This window comes from Dromiciops gliroides, chromosome 5, assembly GCF_019393635.1.
Source record: "Dromiciops gliroides isolate mDroGli1 chromosome 5, mDroGli1.pri, whole genome shotgun sequence".
In the NCBI taxonomy this organism is placed as follows: Eukaryota; Metazoa; Chordata; class Mammalia; order Microbiotheria; family Microbiotheriidae; genus Dromiciops; species Dromiciops gliroides.
Genome location: NC_057865.1, coordinates 208,767,262 through 208,787,199, shown reverse-complemented (window position 1 = coordinate 208,787,199; position 19,938 = coordinate 208,767,262). Strand labels below are relative to the sequence as shown.

At 36.1% G+C, this 19,938-nt stretch overlaps 1 protein-coding gene across 6 annotated transcripts in view; it reads right to left on the bottom strand.

The window, feature by feature from the left end:
- Positions 1-19,938, bottom strand: part of PPHLN1 (periphilin 1) — a 185,560-nt gene that overhangs the window by 143,271 nt on the left and 22,351 nt on the right. For 3 of the 6 annotated variants that reach the window (XM_043968058.1, XM_043968057.1, XM_043968059.1), the window contains one exon: positions 10,554-10,721. The exons of the other annotated variants lie outside the window; for them this stretch is intronic. In XM_043968058.1, coding sequence (XP_043823993.1) covers positions 10,554-10,721 — 168 coding nt within the window. The remainder of the gene's footprint in view (positions 1-10,553; positions 10,722-19,938) is intronic. 6 annotated transcript variants of the gene reach the window in all.

The window sequence follows — 19,938 nt, the reverse complement described above, 5'->3', positions numbered from 1 at the left end:
CAATGGGTCAAAACAATTTCAAAGAACTTCATGATAGAAAATGTTCTCAACACCCAGAAAAAAGAACTGTGGTTTATGAATGCAGATTGAGCCATACTGTTTCTACTTTGGGGCTGGTTTTCCCCCTTCTTTTTGGAGATTTTCCCCTTGTGCTCTGACTCTTCTTTTACAATATGACTAAAACAGAAATATGTTTAATGTGATTGCACATATATAACCTATATTAGATTGCTTTCTGTCTTGGGGAGGAGGGAGGGGAGGGTGTGAGAAAAATTTGGAACTAAACATCCTATGAACAATTGTTGAAAACTATCCTTATATATAAAACTGGAAAACAAGAAAATACTGAACTATCAAGAAAAAAAAGAAATAACAAAAAGACCAAGAAAAAAAGTTGTTCCCTCTTTGAGTCAATTGTGATGAGAGTAAGGTTCACTCACTCCCCAATACCTTCCTCTCCACTGTATAAGCTTCTGCTTGCTTCTTTTGTGCGAGATAATCTACCCCATTCCACCTCTCCCTTTTCCTTCCTCCTAGTGCATTCCTCTCTCACTCCTTCATTTTATTTTATTTATTTATTTTTTGGTGAGACAATTGGGGTTAAGTGACTTGCCCAGGGTCACACAGCTAGTAAGTGTTAAGTGTCTGAGACCAGATTTGAACTCAAGTTTTCCTGAATCCAGGGCTGGTGCTCTATCCACTGCACCACCTAGCTGCCCCCCATTTTATTTTTTAAAAGATATCATCCCTTTATATTCAACTCACGCCTGTGCCCTCTGTCTAAATATACTCTATTCAGCTACCCTAATAATGAGAGAGTTCTTATGAGTTACAAGTATCATCTTTTCATGCAGGAAGGAATGTAAAGAGTTTAAACTTTTATATTAAAAGGTTATGATTCCTTTTTCCTGTTTGCCTTTTTATGCTTCTTTTGAGTCTTGTATTTGAAAGTCAAATTTCCTATTCAGCTCAGGTCTTTTCACAAGAATGCCTGGAAGTCCTCTCTAATTCTTCCCCCTAAAGAATTATACTCAGTTTTCCTGAGTAGGTGGTTCTTGGTTGTAATCCCAGTTCCTCCGGAATATCATATTCCAAGCCCTCTGATCCTTTAATGTAGAAGCTGTTATCCTGACCATGGCTACACAATACTTGAATTGTTTCTTTCTGGCTGCTTGCAATATTTTCTCCTTGACCTGGGAGCTGTGGAATTTGGCTATAATATTGCTGGCAGTTTTCATTTGGAAATCTCTTTCAGGAGGTGATGAGTGGATTCTTTCAATTTCTATTTTACTCTGGTTCTAGAATGTCAGGGCAGCTTTCCCTGATAATTTCTTGGAAGATGATGTCTAGGCTCTTTTTTTGATGATGACTTTTAGGTAGTCCAATAATTTTCAAATGATCTCTCCTAGATCTATTTCCAGGTCAGTTGTTTTGCCAATGAGATATTTCATGATGCCTTCTATTATTTTCATTCTTTTGGTTTTGTTTATTGTTTCTTGATTTCTCATAAAGTCATTAGCTTCCATGTGTTCAATCCTAATTTTTAAGGAGTTATTTTTTCTTCTTTTAAAAAAAGTATTTTATTACTTTCCAGTTACATATAAGGATAGTTTTTAACATTTGTTTTCTCATGGAGTCATTAGCATTCATCTCTCCAATTCTAATTTTCAAGGCATTATTTGTTTTAGTAAGCTTTTGCACCTCCTTTTCCATTTCGCCAATTTTTTCCCCAATTTGACCAATTGTATTTTTTAAGGAATTGTTTTTCTTTAGTCAACACAGTTAGTAATCATAACTGTGAATGTACATGGGATGAACTCTACCATAAAACAGAAGCAAATAACAGAGTGGATTAAAAACCAGACTCTACAATATGTTGTTTACGAGAAACACATTTGAAGCAGAAAGGTACAAACAGAGAAAAGGTAAAGATTGAAGTGGAATATATTATGTTTCAGCTGAAGTCATAAAAGCAGGGGTAGCAATCCTTATTTAGGACAAAGCAAAAGCAAAAATAGATCTAATTAAAAGAGATAAGGAAGGAAACTACATCTTGCTAAAAGGTACTATAAGATAATGAAGTAATATCAATACTAAACATGTATGCACCAAGTGGCATAGCATCCAACTTCTTAGAGAAGTTACATGAGCTACAAAAGGAAATAGACAGCAAAAGTAGTGGGAGATCTGAACCTTTCTCTCACAGAATTAGATAAATCTAACCACAAAATAAATAAGTTGGTGAATAGAATAAAGTGGTGAATAGAATTTTAGAAAAGTTAGATATGATGAGACGTCTGGAGAAAACTGAATGTGGATAGAAAGGAATATACCTTTTTCTCAGTGGTCCATGGCACATACTCAAAAACTGACCATGTATTAGGGCACAAAAACCACACAGTCAAATGTAGAAAGGCAGAAATAGTAAATGCATCCTTTTCAGATCATAATACAATAAAGAGCCATGGAAAGATAGACTGAAAATTAATTGGAAACTAAATAATCTTATCCTAATCAAACAATAAATCATAGAAACCATCAATAATTTCATCCAAGAAAATGACAAAAATGAGACAAAATACCAAAACTTAGGGAATGCAGCCAAAGTAGTTCTCAGGCAAAGTTTTATATCTCTAAATGCTTACGTTAATAAAATAGAGAAAGAGGAGATCAATGAATTGGGCATGCAACTAAAAAAGCTAGAAAAAGAACAGATTAAAAATCCCCAATTAAATACTAAATTAGAAATTCTGAAAATCAAAGTATAATTTAGACTTCCTGTTTGCAGAGCTAAGGCCCAGCAAACAAACTGCACCCTGAGCTTTGCAGAATAACAATCCTTTGAGATCACCTTCTGGGCTAATCAATTCACCAGGTGTTCTCTGGTCAAAGACAAACACTGAACAAAGTCAGATTATTCTGCAGTGAATTAAACTTGTCCACATACTTGTTGCTCCCTCGTTGTTAGGGCTACAAGACACTGAGCAGTCACTAGTAGTATTGAGATCTCCCCCAACTAGGGAAAGGGCCTTAGAACATGTGTCTATAGCTCCACCTTGCTTGCAAGCCTTTTTCCTCAATTAATTCCTGATTCACCTGTCCCTGACCTATTCTATGCAGCTCCAGCAGTAAATAGGTTAGAGACTATTTCTGGAAAAATCCCGAATGAAAAACATAACAAGAAAATAATAAATGTTGGAGAAAATGTGGGGAAACTGGGACACTGATGCACTGTTGGTGAAGTTTTAAACTGATCCTATCATTCTGGAGAGCAACTTGATCCAGCAATACCACTACTAGGTCTCTATCCCAAAGAGATGAAAAAGGGGAAAGGACATATTTGTATAAACATATTTATTTACAGTAGCTCATTTTATAGTGGCAAAGAATTAGAAATTGCAGTGATGCCCATGACTTGGAGAACAGTTGAATGAATTGTGGTATACAACTGTAATGGAATATTACTGTGTTAGAAGAAATGATAAGCAGGGTCTTATGAAAAATGCAATCCATCTACAGAGAACTGATGGTATCTGAATACAGATTGATTTTTTTGTTAGTTCCTTTATCTGAAGTTTTGTTTTTGTCTGTTTTCTTTCACAACCTGTCTAATGTGGAAATGTTTTACATAAGTGCTTGAGTTCTTGGGGAGGGGGGGTGGTTAGAGGAAGAGAATTTGGAACACGAAGTTTTTAAAAAATGATGTCGAAATTTGTATTTTACATGTAATTTGGGATAATAAAATTCTAAATATTTAAAAAAAAAAAAAAGAAAGAAATGAGCATGCAGATTTCAGAAAAACCTGGAAAAACTTATATGAACTAATGCAAAGTGAAGTGAGCTGAACCAGGACATTATATAACACTACTGTATAATGATTAACTGTGAACAACTTACCTTCGCTTAGCAATAAGATGATACAAAACAATTCCAAAGGACCCATGAGGAAAAATGTTATCTACCTCCAGGGAAAGAACTGATGAGAGTCTGAATACAGATCTAAATATAATATTTTTCATTTTCTGTATTTGCTTTTTCATGTTTTTTTCCTTGAGTCTATGTCTTCTTCTTATTATTTCTTTTCCATGTTTTTTCCTTTTGAGGAAAAATGTCTTCTTATGTCTTATTATTAGTCTATGACTAATATGATGATATGTTTTATATGATTAAACATGTATAACTTATATTTAACCTATATATAACATATAACCTACATCAAATTGTTTGTCATGGGGGTTGGTGGGGTGAGGGAGGAAGAGTGAAAATTTGCAACTCAAAATTTTTGAAAATTACTTTAAAAAAAAGAAATATAGCAACCAAATCACTGGAAACACAAACAACTTTAAAAGATGTAACGAACGCTAATTAACCACCGCTCTGGAAGATTCTTAACAAAACTTGTTATCCACCATCAGATAGAGGTGATGGACTCTGAATGAAGAGTGAAGCACAATTTTGGGGAGATGTGGCTGAAGTGGTAATTTGTTTTGCTTGGCTATACATTTTTGTGAAAGTTTTTGTTTTCTCAATTAGTTGAGAGGGGAAGCTAAAAAAAGAAAGAATTCAGAACAAAAAAAAAATAAAACTGATGGAAAAAAACCTGAAGCCTACATGAATTACTACCTAATACTATATTTTAGTTTACTGTTATATCAGATGTTCTTCCCAACTAACCCTTGCAGTTAGGATTCAATTAAAGTTATAAGGGAAAATATATTGAGGCTGTTAGAAAAAAACTGCAAGGGCACTTTTTTTTGGATCCCCAGTTTTTAATCACACTTCCTGGCACACTTAAGCACTTAATAAATGTTATTTAGCTAATACTTTTAAAATTACTAATCTTTTGTTCATTCAAACATAAAGTTGTTATTCTTTTTTTTTTAACGTTTATTTTTTTTTCTTTTTTCTTGGCGGGGCGATGGGGGTTAAGTGACTTGCCCAGGGTCACACAGCTAGTAAGTGTCAAGTGTCTGAGGCCGGATTTGAACTCAGGTACTCCTGAATCCAGGGCCGGTGCTTTATCTATTGCACCACCTAGCTGCCCCCTAAAGTTGTTATTCTTGAGACCCCAATTTACATTTGAATTAAACATGCATAAACCCTGCAAAATTACATTTGCCAATTACTAAAATGATGTTAAAAATCACAAAAAATTAATGACTATCAGAATAAGATTTATGATGACACTAAGAAAAAGACAAAGTACTATGTGTTGGGAGGATAGGAGGAAGAGAAACATATCTAAATATACATCTGGTATTATAATCCTCGATTAATCATTTATAATTCTAAAATGGTGGCAGCTAGGTGGCATAGTGTATAAAGCACTGGCCCTGGATTCAGGAGGACCTGAGTTCAAATCTGCCCCCAGACACTTGATACTTACTGGCTGTGGGACCCTGTGCAAGTCACTTAACCCTCATTGCCCTGGCCACCCCCCACAAAAAAGAATGCTAAAATGAGTTCTACAAAAAGATAAAATATAAGCACATAGATCAAAGATTAAGAGACCAGTTTAAGATGAAGTTTTGTTTGTTTTTAAATAAGATAAAATCTTAATACACAAATACAAAAATGAAAGGTGACTTAGTAATAATAATAGCAAGCATTTGTATGGAGCTTTAAGGGTTGCTATGTGCTCCAGATATTAAAGAATTTTATCCTCAAAACAACCATAGGAGGTATGTGTTATTATTATCATAATTTTACAAATGAGGAAACTGAAGACAGTTAACTGGCTTGCCCCTAAAGTCCCGCAGCTAATTAAGAGTCTGAGAAAGGAATAGATTCATGTCTTCCTTGACTCCAAATACAGCAGTGACCCACCTAGGGGGCCTCAGTATAACACATATTTAGGAATAATTACTTTTTCAAAATAGCAATGTGTACCTAAAGAGATAAACATAGTATAATCCATTTCATATGAAGAAGTAATTATGAATTTGTTGGTTACAAGAGGTTTCTTTAATTACTTGGAGAATCTTTCAAAACAGTATTACATACCTAAAGAGAGAAACACAGCATAATCTCTTTCACATGAATGGTAAATTATGGATTTATTAGTTGTAGGGCTTATTACCAAAAGAATTTTTCAAAACAGCAATGTCTACTACCTAAAGTGATAAACATAGCATAATCCACTTTATATGAACAGTGAATGACTGATTTATACAGTTTTCTTAAGATTTGAAAAACCTGACCCTAATTGACTAGTTACACCATTTTTAACCAGAGAGCATCTAGACAAACACTGATGGAATCAGATTTTCTACCACTTGGTTTTCCTGAAGCTACAATTCACTAATTTTCAACCTTTATATACTCAATTGTTTGCCTTTATGGATGAAATACCATCCTTCCTCCAAAAAGTTGTGTGAGAACCGAGGAAGCACGAGGTGACCTTTCTGAGATTTAGAAGGTCAGATTGGCGTCCAGAAGTTCCCTGGTGTCTGGAAGTTATGTCTATTCATAGACCGCCTGCCTGTAAGTCATGTCAATCAATGGACCAGCCAATAAGCTTGGAGCTGTGTGTGTGGATTGCTCTCTTCTGGTTTGACAGGGGGCTTCCGGTGGAACGGAGGGGCAGTGAGTCTCTTGGATAGCTAGGTGAAGGTGGCTTTCTCTCTCTCTCTGCTAACCCCTAATATACTTTAATAAATGCTTAATGCCCAAAGATTGGTGCTAAAGCTTCTAATTTAAGGCGACCACACATTAGATTTTAGACATAGAAATTAGATTTTAATCATCACAGTTGTGAGAAAATAATGGGGTTCTATGAGACCCAGAGAGCCTGGACAGACCTTTCTTAAGGCCAGCCCAGAGTCAGGAGAATTTCAAAGAAAATGTGGTTGGACCTTGGACTGTGAATAGGAATTAAAACCACACCTACCAGAAGACTTTTTCCCCTTGGAGGGCTCTGTACTCTGACATCAGCACACACTGTGCCAAACCACCCTCAAATCCAGTAAACCAATAAATTTGAATGATGCTAGCCAATTAGCTTTGAGGAATGTGTAAGGGCGGGCTCTCCTCTGGCCCTGTAGGAAGCTTACACAGTCATGGGCGCTCTTGGCCCTGAAACTTGGAGGGGGCAGACACTGCCCACTAGGGCTCCTTACTATCTCTCCTTCTTAACTTTCTGAGCCATGTGCTCTCTTTACTAATATTTAATGTGCTTCAATAAATGCTTAATGCCCCAAAACTGGTGCAGTAGCCTCTAATTTCTAAGGAGCAATACATTAGAACCCAAGCTAATTTTTCCTAAAACTTGGGATAGAAATAGGGCGATCCCATATAATTTTAATCACCTCAGTTTGGCCAACCATGAAGGGTGTGTTGAAACCCCAAAACTTCTGATCTTCTCTGCAAGCAAGCTGGGTAAGAAATTCTATGTTTGTGTATTTTACCTATTCTCGCTAATTTTATGTGCCTGTCCCTTTAAATTTTCAAATGAGTTTCATCCTAAGTACCTGCTTTTCTTTCTCTAACTTGAGTCTGGTTAATCAAACAAACAGGGATATAAGAGGAAAAATTTTTTGAAACAATTTTAGGCTGTAATTTCATAAGATCATGTTAGGGCTTTGTTTTTGTGCATTTTTTATTCTTATTATTTTTATTTCTTTTTTCTTGGTTTAGTAAGGTACTTTTGAATTACAATATGAGGATTAAAAATAACAAACCCTACTATATTCTTCAGGGGTCTCCCTTAGGAAAGCTAGCTGCAGAAGAAAGCTAACTCTTAAAGGAGACAGAAAAGTCAAAATTTCTCAGCCTTTAAGAGATTCTCAACCATGACTGCAAGGGTGCTGTAGTGTGGCTCAGAAAATACAAACCTTTTGGTCCAAAAGACTTGAGTTCATGGAAGGAGATAATCCTAAATTTGATGAAGATTCCACAAAAGTTATAAGCCAGTTTAGGGTAATTTTTAAAGGATACCAGCCCACTTGGGGTGATGTTACTGATCTTATGGAAATATTATCCCCAGATAAAAGAGCTGATATTAATAGAGGCAGCGAACTCTTTAGTCACATAAAGAAAAGCTGCTACATGATGGTCTTTAGAAGACCCTAACTAGTACCCCAAAATCACTGAGCATTTTGATATTTGCAGGAGGCAAGGGAAACATTGTTAAAGGCAATGGAATCCTGTGCTAGCAAAACTGATAACTGGCAAAAATTTATAGATACCATTCAGGAACCTAATGAACGATCTAATAGATTCTCTGATAGATTATATAAAAGTGCCAAACAGTATGCTGGACTAGATCCATCGAATCCGAGAGATGCACATTTCACTTCTAATTACTTTGTTCTCCAATCCTTGCCAGAAATACGGAAATATTTTGAAAGGCAGTGTCCATGTTGGAATGCCCTGAGTTCAGACAGAATTAAAGAAATAGCAATATATATTTATGAAGAAAAGGAGAGGGAAGAAAGAGACAGACAGAAAGAGAAGGGATTGCAAGACAAGGCTGAGGAAACAACCACAGCTCAGAGCATTTTCCCATAAAGTATACTATAAGACTTTTAAAACTGAATCTAGCAGCAGCTAGATGGCGCAGAGCACCGGCCCTGGAGTCAAATCCGACCTTAGACACTTAACACTTTCTAGCAGTGTGACCCTGGGCAAGTCACTTAAGCCCAATTGCCTCACTTAAAAAAAAAAAACTGAATCTAAACTAATGTTTTGTGAATACTTTAAAATTTCTCAAAATATCTTCAACTCAGTCAGTGAGTCAGTCATTAAAATGTATTTACTATTTGCCAGGCACTTTGCTAAGCACTGTATACACAAAAAGGCAAAAGACAGGCCCTGACTTCAAGGAGCTTACCATCTAACATGGGAGACACAAGCAAACAAATATATATATAAAAGCAGGATAAATAAGAAATAATTAAAAGAGGGAAGACCTAAGAATTAAGAGGAATTAGGAAAGGATTCTTATAGAAAATAGGATTTTAGGGGCAGCTAGGTGGTGCAGTGGATAGAGCACCAGCCCTGGAGTCAGTAGGAGCTGAGTTCAAATCCGGCCTCAGACACTTGACAGTTACTAGCTGTGTGACCCTGGACAAGTCACTTAACCCCAACTGCCCCGCCCCCCCAAAAAAAGGGATTTTAGCTGGGACTTAATGGAAGCCAGGGAAACCCAGAGGGAAAGACGAGGAAGAAGAGCATTCTAAGCATGGGGGACACCCAGGGAAAATGCCCAGTGCAGAGAGATGGAGTATCTTATTTGTGAAACAACAAGGAGGCCAGTATCCCCATTACTGTCAATTATTGCACCATTATCCTCCCAGTCCCCCAGAGTCAAAACCTGGGTAACATTCTCAATTCCTCACTATATCTCACCCCACCCCATATATAATTGGTTGCCAAGGTCTGTCAATCTCACCTCTGCAACATCTCTAATATGTCCCCTTTTCTCCTCTTATATTGCTATCATCCTGGTAGAGGCCCTCATCACCTCACAATTGAGCTACTGCCAATAGATATCTGGTTGCACTGCTTGTTACAATTCAGCCAGCAAAGTGATATTCTTAAAGTAGGTTTGAACATGTCACTCCCTCCTCAATAAACACTAGTTCTCCATTACCTACAGGATCAAATACAAAATCTTCTGTTTTAACCTAGCCTACTTGCTCTCCCTTTCTAGTCTTTTTTTTTTTTTTTTTGGCGAGGCAATGAGGGTTAAGTGACTTGCCCAGGGTCACACAGCTAGTAAGTGTCAAGTGTCTGAGGCCGGATTTGAACTCAGGTACTCCTGAATCCAGGACCGGTGCTTTATCCACTGCGCCACCTAGCTGCCCCCTCTTTCCAGTCTTTTTACATTTTACACTCCCCACACTTTTTCATCCAGTCAGAACTGTTATGTTTACCAAGTAATCTTATATAATCTTGACACATGTTTCATTATCTATTAATTCAGGGTACTGAATTAGAGAAGTAGCAGAGGGATGCCATATGTGAAGACAGGAGAGGAGAAAAGAATCACATCAAGAGACTGTCAACTAACAATGAAGCATTAAGCTTGTAGTTCTGGTTCAGAAAAAAAGAATAAAAGAAATAGTTTTTGTTTCTAAATTAGCAGGTAGCCTACTAGAACAAACATGAACACACACACACACACATACACACACACTTGTGACAACTTCTACTCCAAACAAATTCAAGTCTCTCCTTTTATCTTAAATACTCAAAACAATTACAGGTAGATACTTAATGTTAAGAACAACCACATATATTGGGACTATCTACTCATCCCTACCTGAGTGCCATGGCAATAGACGACCCAATCACTTTCCCACCTAGTAAAAAGAGGAGGGAGGAAGATAAGATGCATATAGAGTTCTCATCCACTACTTCTATGCAGTAGGCATTTTTATTTATTTATTTGTTTGTTTATCTATTTTTTTTTTTGCAGTGGGCATTTTTAAAAAGAGCATCAAGTCAGAAAGATTTATTCAAGTCTATATGACCATAGAGTAGTCAAAAATTGCATCCAATGAGCTTTTTAAAAGTATAGGAACAAAAAAGTGACGGGGAAATTTACATACGCCTCTTTGAGGTGGACCATTTCTTCGATCATGAGAAAAACTGCGGCCCTCGTCATATTCTCGGTAATCAATATAACCGTAATCATATCTATTGTAGCCTCCTTCACCAGGTCTGTCTAGTAGTGGTGGTTTCTTGGGTACAATATTAACTACTCTATGGTAGTCATCCTAAAATAAACAAAAAGAAATATATAAAATCACTAATTTCACTACTAGAATGGCTTTTTTTTAAAACACAGGAGTCTTTTCCTTTAAAGCAAATAAATTTTTTGAAAATTCTTATTATACCTAACACTATTAAAGTCTTTAAAAGACAAGTAAAATTTAAGCAAGCTGTTCAGTGAAAGCTAACTATTAAAAAATATGCCATTTCTTCTCCCCATTAATGTAGGTAAGCTAAAGTGTGAAAGTATTTTTTAACAAACTATAAAGCTCTCTACAAATATAAGCTATAATTGAGTTAAGTGTATTTATATAGACTGATGTAAGGTTAATTGATCTGGATATCTCTGAGCTTCTACAAAATGGAGCAAATGATCAAAATACCTTAAAGTATTTCCAGTTTACTACAAATTTAGAGTTTGAAAACCCAACAGCTATTAAATTACAAAGATACATGGTACTTTGATGATACTATTTTGAAACAATAAAATCACTAATTTCACTCAGGAAAGGAAGATCTTACTGGTGTTTATAGTTAATTGAGTTCCAAAGAAGCTGTTTTCAGAACTTCTTTAAATCTTTACAACTTATTTATTCAGAATTCATGTGATATCCTAAATTCAAGACAAAAAAGAACTCATAAAACATGCAATATACCAACAAAATTTTACTTACCCTCCTCTCTAAAAAACAATCTGTGGGTTGTAGCCAGTTGTGACCTATGTGTATTTATATATATATTAAGTGGACTTAAAGCGAGCTATTGAAGAATTCCTCTGAGATCAGGATAGGGTATATATTTAGATATCAAACACATATTTGAATACAAATTTGTAATAATAACAAACCAACACATTAGCAACAAGTCAAAACAATGAATATCTTCTCTTCTCAAAAAGTACTCCATAATTAACAGACTTAAAAACACAAAACTAGGGGCAACTAGGTGGCACAGTGGATAGAGCACCAGCCTTGGATTCAGTAGGACCTGAGTTCAAATCTGACCTCAGACACTTAACACTTACTAGCTGTGCGACCCTGGGCAAGTCACTTAACCCCAATTGCCTCACCAAAACAAAACAAAACAACACCAACACCAACACCAAAACACACACACACCAAAACCACAAAACTAGAAAAGACCTCATAGGTCATATAATTCAATTTGTCAAACAATGATTCAATATTATTTGTGCGTGAAAGGTTCCAGTGTCAGAGTGCACTATTTCATTTGGCAATCTGGCTTCCAACTTCATTCAAGTGAAACTGTGCTCACCAATTACTATCGGAATCTTAATTGCCAAATCTAAAGACGTATTCACAATCTTCATCCTAACTGATCTCTGTAGAACCTCTGATACACTCTTCTCCTGAACACTCTATGTCTTTGTAATCCATTTCTCCCCTCCTCTTCTCCTACCTGTAATGGTTGCTCTTTCTCAGTCTCCTTGATGGATCTTCCCGGCTGGAATAGCCACACATATTTTAATATGTCTCTATGTAAAGTACTACTTTTATTGAATTAAAATTCTATGTCACATCTGAAGATAATCTGTCATATTGGTATGGAGTCATCAAGTTTAATATTCCATTTATAAGGGAAAATTAAGATCTTAAAAGACAGTAAGATAGCAATAAACAAAGTAAAAGGAAGTATTTTGTATAACTTAGAAGTCATATGGTCATATAACACTATGATTTTACAGATAACAAAACTGAGGCCCAGAATGGAGAAGTAACATGTCTAGGGACAGACAAAGTTAAAGGCAGAGATGCAAATAAAACCATGATTGTTTAGTGACAAAGCTGTACTATTTTTACATCACATGTTTTACCAAACATCTACTTCATGATATCCATTTAAAATTTTCCTGAATTTTATTTTGGTCTATTTCTGATTTTTCTTGACTCTTATTAACAATTTAATTTTCACACAATAGCATTTATTTGGATAACAAAGACATTCTTTTTTTTTCTTTTACTAAAATGAATCTTCAATCATTCTCTTCAATAATAGTTACAACCCATCTATGTGTAATCATCCTGTGCAAATCTTGTCCATATCCATCCAAAACTTTCCACAGTGGGTCCTCCCAGTTTAGGGAGGGAATTTTCTTATTTTCTCTTAACAATCTGAGGCTACAAGTACTATGCTGCCCAAAGTTTATTTTATCAAATTGCCAACTCTTATTCTTTTTCATTCACATATCTTGGATGGCTTCCATGACTCCAATTCTCTATTGTAATTTCTTGAAGAACTAACATTCTTTCATGTGCCTAAAATAACTTCAGTCAGGTTCTAAGGAAAACTTGGGTTTTTTTGTTTTTTGTTTTTACAAGGACATGCTAAGTCTACACTGACCCTAGGAATATTTTTATATACTGTATTGTTATCTTTTTAAAATTGAAAACTCCTGTTATGCCATATCATAACAAGTTCTACTAATTCTCAGCTCAAACTATATCACATTCTCTATTTATGAGTTCAATTTATGCAAACTATGAAACAAAAAGACAAATTCTGCGTAACCATAGAAAATTATTTTACAAAAGAATAATGTCATATTTATGGCATTATTTCTAACATACTCCACAATGAAAAACAGAGGATACTTAAATACAAGGCCAAGAAACAGATTAATGACCATTTTGGCCACAGTAGGTTATTGGTTAAACTGTTATTTTGAGAAAATAGGCTGATGTTGTTCATCCTGCCTTCTCAAAGAGGACCAATGAATGACATCATGAGGGTGATGTCTTGACTTATAGGTGAATTACATATGAATGGGGCAGAATTTGTCACCCTTGCTCTCTCTCCTTCTGAGTTATCTAAGTCTAGTGGCAAGACAAAGATCAAGAAATCATCTTGTGGTAGTCATGTTGGAAGGCAAGAGAAAATATGACAGGTTGGACACCTCTCTCCAAGTTAGAAATGTTTAAAGATTGATGATAATTGCTGGGGGAGAGAGGGGGGAGAGTCAGGGTGAAGTGACTTGCCCAGTGTCACATTGCTAGTAAGAGTCTCAAGTTGGATTTGAACTCAGGTCCTCCTGAATCCAGGGCTAGTGCTCTATCTGGTGGGCCACCTAGCTGCCCCAAGATTGACGATAAATTATTTAAAAAATGTTTCTGACAGATATGAACCTAAAAATACAGAGTCCCATATCAGTATATATATATTTTTTCCTTTGGGAATACCAATGAATTAATTCAATGGACTTTCAATTTGCTTACATGTCATAATTTAGACAAACAGCTATTTGAACTACTTTGTTTTCCTGTGCCAATCACATTAACCAGGCCAATCTATTTTGATTCATTTTGGATATCAATAAGAAGGTAGTCAAAACTCAGGTCTTCCTGATGCCAGGCCCAGTGCTCTATCCACTGAGCTATTTAGCTGCCATTTATAGGGAGTATTATTTCTATTTGTAACTTTCCAAAAATATCTTTCATGACACTGCATAAAAGTTTTGGTAAGCACATGACTGTTTCCACAGTGACTGACGTTGGTATTTACTGGATCAGAAAGAGCAATTTCTAAAGTCACCAATGATCTCAATTGCCAAAGCTAATATCAACTGCCCTCTTCACCTCGATATTCTCTCTAGATTTTAATGACATTGCTTTATTCCTGGTTCTCTTCTTACTCATCTCAACACTTCTGCTAGATCTAGATCTAGGTCATGTGGGTGTCCCACATGGGTCTATCTTTGCACCTCCACTCTTCTCTTTCTGTACTATCTTGCTTGGATATTACCAACTCCCATGAATTTAATTATTATTTTGACACGGATGATTCCAGATTTATAAATCCAGTCTTACCTTCTCTTCTGAACTCATCTTACACAATACCAATTACCTTTTTGACATTCAAACTAGATGTTTCATCTCCTTAACAGAATCATGTTTTCTCCAAATCCTCTCATTCTCCTAACTTTCCTATTAATGCTCCTACTATCAGACACCTCCATCTGTCTCCTTTGCTGGATTTTCATCCAGATCTTACCCTATAACCATAGGTGTCCATCAGAGTTCTGCTTTGGGCCCTCTTATCTTCTACCCCTATACTATACATGGCAATGTCATCAACTCCCATGAATTTGCTATGTCCATGCTGCTGATTCCCGAACCTCTCTGACTTCTAGTCCCACATCTCCAACTGCCTTTCAGATATCGCAAAACTGAAATCCAGTAGACAACTGAAACTCAATGTGTCCAAAACTGAATACACTGTCTTTCCCCCTAGACCCTCCCAATCCATTAGGCTTGCAACCTGTGTCATCCTTAACTCCTCACTATCTGGCACTTCCCATATCCAACCTGTTTCCAAGGCTTCTGATTTTACTTTTCCAATCTCTCACTCAAATATGTTTCCTTTTCTCCTCTGATACTACACTACTCTGATATAGGCCCTTATCCCCTCACATTTGGACTACCACAATAGCCTTCTTTTGGTTTTCCTCTGGTCTCTCCCAACTCCATCCCATATTCATTCAATAAAGTGATTTTCTTAAAGTACAGATTTGACTATGTCACTAACTTTTCAGAAAACTCCAGTGGCTCTCTATTAACCTACAGAGAGTTGGAAAAGGATGGAGGTGATATGATGGTGTGGTTCTAAGAAGATGAAGATTCACCTAGTAGAAGCTAGGGTCCCAGTAGCAGAGTTTAAGTTCTGATAGGAGGAAGAGAAAGACTAGTATATAGGCAACCTAGTTTAGAAATGGCTAAGTGGAACCGTGAATCACTATTACATATGGTTTACATTTATTTAAGCATTATAAATAAATAATTCATCATGTTTCATAGCTGTCTTATTCACCTTTTCTTCATCTGAATGTCCTTCTATTCTTTTCTGAGCAATGAAAAATGTTTCAGTGACCCCCAACCCCACTGTTTTTGGTATCACTCCTTTCTCCTTAAAATCTCTCTTCCCACGCAGCTAGATGGCACAGTGGTAAAGCGCCGGCCCTGGATTCAGGAGTACCTGGGTTCAAATCCGGCCTCAGACACTTGACACTTACTAGCTATGTGACCCTGGGCAAGTCACTTAACCCTCATTGCCCTGCAAAAAAAAACAAAGAAACAAAAAATCTCTCTTCCCTGTCTATTATTAGCAGCTTGACCTTTGGCAAACCACTTAAACATTCAGTGCTCTCTCTAATCCAGGTTTCAAACCTTGACCACCCCCATAAAATTGAACCAATAAATGATTCAATCTGAAACAGATTAAAATGAAATTATGAAATGTTTAACAAAAAAATTAAATATACAACATGGATAATGTGAATTTATGATTTTCTAAGTCAAGATTCAGCCTGCAGGGATCCTATTTGAGTTAGATATCCCCATAGTGGGTAAGTCTCTAAAATTATAAGGTCCACAGAAAGTTCAAACTTACATTGATTGAAGGAGTTTCCTCACCTGGGAATTCCCTGCCTTCCCTTATGAGAAATAAGTATAGTCCCACAAAATAAATCAACCCATTGACCATGACAATACTTATTTTTACTATCTTATCAATATGTATAAATATATATTGGTACATACTTTTGTCTTTGTATACACACACACACACACACACACACACACACACACACACACACACACACACACACACATTATAGGAAGCTAGGTGGCACATTGGATAAAGACTTCACCTGGAATCAGGAACACCTGAGTTCAAATGTGGACTTATTAGCAATGTGATCCTAGGCAAGTCAATTAACCTCTTTTTTGCTTCAGTTTCTTCAACTGTAAAATGGGAATAATAATAGCATCTATGTCACAGGGTTGTCGTATCAAATGAGATATTTGTTAACAAATCAACAATTCATTATACAATTCATTATACAGTATAGCACCACCATCTGACAGTGGAAGGTAAGATTCAATTTAAAAAATTTTTTAGTTCTAAGAATTTTATTTGCTGTTCAGTTTTGATGGTACCATAGATTTCTTGTGTTACAAAAAGTCACAGAATTCTAGGGAATTACTAGCAAGAAAAGAATGTTTTGCGTGTAACTAATTCTATTTTGTACGGCATTTTATGAGTTATTTCATGGTTATTGTGCTACAAAAAAGTGCACATTATAAGAATTAATGTTTTGTTATAAAGAATTATATGCAGAAAAGTATATTTTCAGCAATCTCTAGCAAAAGATTAGCTGTTGTGGAAAACTACCCCCCTACTTCTCACAGGCTCAATGTACTGACATTTAAATTTTTAAGTTTATACGGTTTTCTAGGTATATCACCCCTATGAAAGTTGAAGATTAACTGTATATGGAAATATTTACATTTGTTGATTTTTGACAAGGTCAGAATAATTTTTTTTAATTATTTTTCAAATAAAAAGAAAACTAATCCTTACTACCTCCAGCATAGATTTTCCCCAACATATGTTTGGTCAGATTGGGTCACTTACCAAACTTCATTTTTTAAACTTTTACTGAAACCTACTTTCTCATATACCACCAGTAATAAAGTAATTTAAGTCCCAATGTGGTAACTAAACTATTGTCATTATTGAGAATGTATCCCCATTGCGATGACTGGCAGAGATCACACCTTTTGAACCAACAATTTCACTATTGTGCATGCATCACAGGAAGGTTTAAAAAAAAAAACACAATAAAAAGCCAATGTATACCGAAATATTTCAAACTAGTTTTTATGGTATCAAAGAACTGGAAGGTAAAATATATGTCCTTCAATTAAGCACTAGCTAATATGACAACAACAATAATAATACCTTGCATTTACAGAGCACTTTAAGGTTTTCAAAACAATTTACATATATCTTTCTGTCTTCACAACAACTCTGGGAAGTAGGTGCTACACTCTCCATTTTACAGATGAGAAAATAAAGGCAAATTGAGGTTAAATGATTCTCCAAGAATCTCACAGCTATTAAATGTGTGAGTCTCTTAGACACTGAGGTAACTGAAGCAAATTGATTTTAAATATCTGAACCCAAGCCTAGCACTTTATCCAATGAGTCACCTATATGCCTGAATGGCTGGAAAAAAATTGGCATATTAATGAAATATTACTGTGCAGGAAGGGATAATGATTATAAAGAATTCAAATAAATGTGGCAAGGTATATTTTATAGTAAGAGAACTTTATTAGAAAGGATCTCAGCAGACAGCATTAAGGCCATAACTAGAAAGAATACCAAATATAATAAAGTCAACCTTAGTTGACATTCCACCTTTAGATGAAGATCTCCAGGGAGAAGTACATAATTCGTTCCTAAGACAACTTATTCCAATTTTGGTCAGCTCTAATTATTATTATTATTCCTGTCATCGTTAAGCCTAAATTTGTCTCTCTACAACTTCCACGTTGGTTCTGACTTTTGGAGCCAAACAGAACAAATCTAATTCCTCTTTTACATAATTCAGTCTTGTTTTCTACAAGCTAAATATTTCTAGCTCCTTACATGGTTTGGGCTTAAAGCCAACTTCCTGACTCTTGTCATCCTCCATCTTATCAAAATTTCCCACATTCAGTTATGTGACCCTATGTGGGGTCATAACCCACAGTTTAAGAAGTTTTACTCTAAACTTCTCAATAGTGTGATATCAAGGCCTGACATAAAAAAGTCATCTACAAAAGCCTACATTATTTTCTTATAAGGTTTTAATTAAAGATACCTTCAGTGCATGAACAGAGAGATCTCAGAGATGTTATAGAGATAATAAAAGCAGATAAATACCGGCAGTTGCTGATTTTTTGACCCTTTCCAAACAAGGATTTCTTCCATACCTGTTTGGTCAGGTCCAGACCTTCCAAATTTCTGCATATAGCAAGATTTCCACTTCTACAGAATAGAAGGAGCTCTTTGTTTTTCTTCTGGAAGTAGTTATTGGTTGCTTTTTAGTTATCTTTTCATTTACATTGTATATTATTCATTTGAGTTTGCTTACTTTGCTCCTCATCAGTTACAGACTCGTGCCCTTGATACCCATATCACTACTGCCCTGTTATTGTTCTGGGTGCAACAGTTAAGGAAATTTCTTTTTTTTTTAACTACGTAAGCTAAATTTGGTCAGACCAGTTCAGTATTTCAGGTTCAAGACTGAGACAAGAGTGAAACATTTATTGATAAGGAGGAAATATATTCAGAGAAGGATAATCCACAGAGGCAAAGGGTATTTTGCAAAGATAGAGCCTTGAGTCAGCTGACCACAGATTCCCTACCTCTATTTTATCTTTGTTGGTATACCTATCCTAAGACTGAGAGACATCTTTGTGTCCCTAGCCCCGCCCCCTTTTTTTAAACTTAGGCAGCCAGAAAGTTACATGAACAGATTAAGTGTGCCTTAGTAGGACAGAGTTTTTTGATGTCTTTTAAGAAAAAAATAGCCTGGTCTTTCCTGGGAAGGACCTTTGAAGAAGCTAGACAGAAATGGAAGCAGAATCAAGATGGCTGATAAAAGCCAGGAAGTTGCCTGTTAAGTTTTCCTCAAAACAACATTAAATCAAGCCTCTAAATGAATTCTGGAGTGAAAAAACCCACAAAAAGACAAAGTGTAATATTTTTCTAGCCCAAGTTAATTTAAAATGAATACAAGAATATATACAACCTATATATATATGACTGCTATCCATCTTGGGGAGGAGGGAGGAAAGGGAGGTTGTGAGAAAAAAATTTGGAACTAAAAATCCTGTGAAAACAAATGTTGAAAACTATCCTTATATGTAACAGGAAAATAATAAAAATATTTTTTAAAAAAGAATGAATACAGGAAAGACCTGTCTCACTTGAGTAAAAGGGGAGCCCAGTCCAGTACAAGCAGTCCAGTACAACCTTTAAGCCAGCCTGAGGCTCTTAGCCACAACAGATCAGCAACCAAGGCCCTGCTATCATAGCTCAGTAAGCCTACAGCACAAGAGGCCACCTGTGAGGCCCCCAACCCAGAAGTCAAACTCTAAGTGCTCCACAGCACCTGCAACAGCTGCCTTCATGACTCTTCGAACAAATTGTTCTCATTTGCCCCTTCAGCCAGGGGAAGTCCTCACATGCTTGGGGTAGATGTCCCCCTAAGTCACTGAAGAGTCTGAAACCCCTCATGTACCCTCAACCTGGTTTAGTCCATTTATCAAAACAGTTTATCAGAGGGTGCCCCCTGCTTATGCTACAGCTTCTCGGAGCCACAGGTGAGAATTAGGAGAATCAAGTGGAAACCAAGGCAGAAAGCAGCCCTGAAAA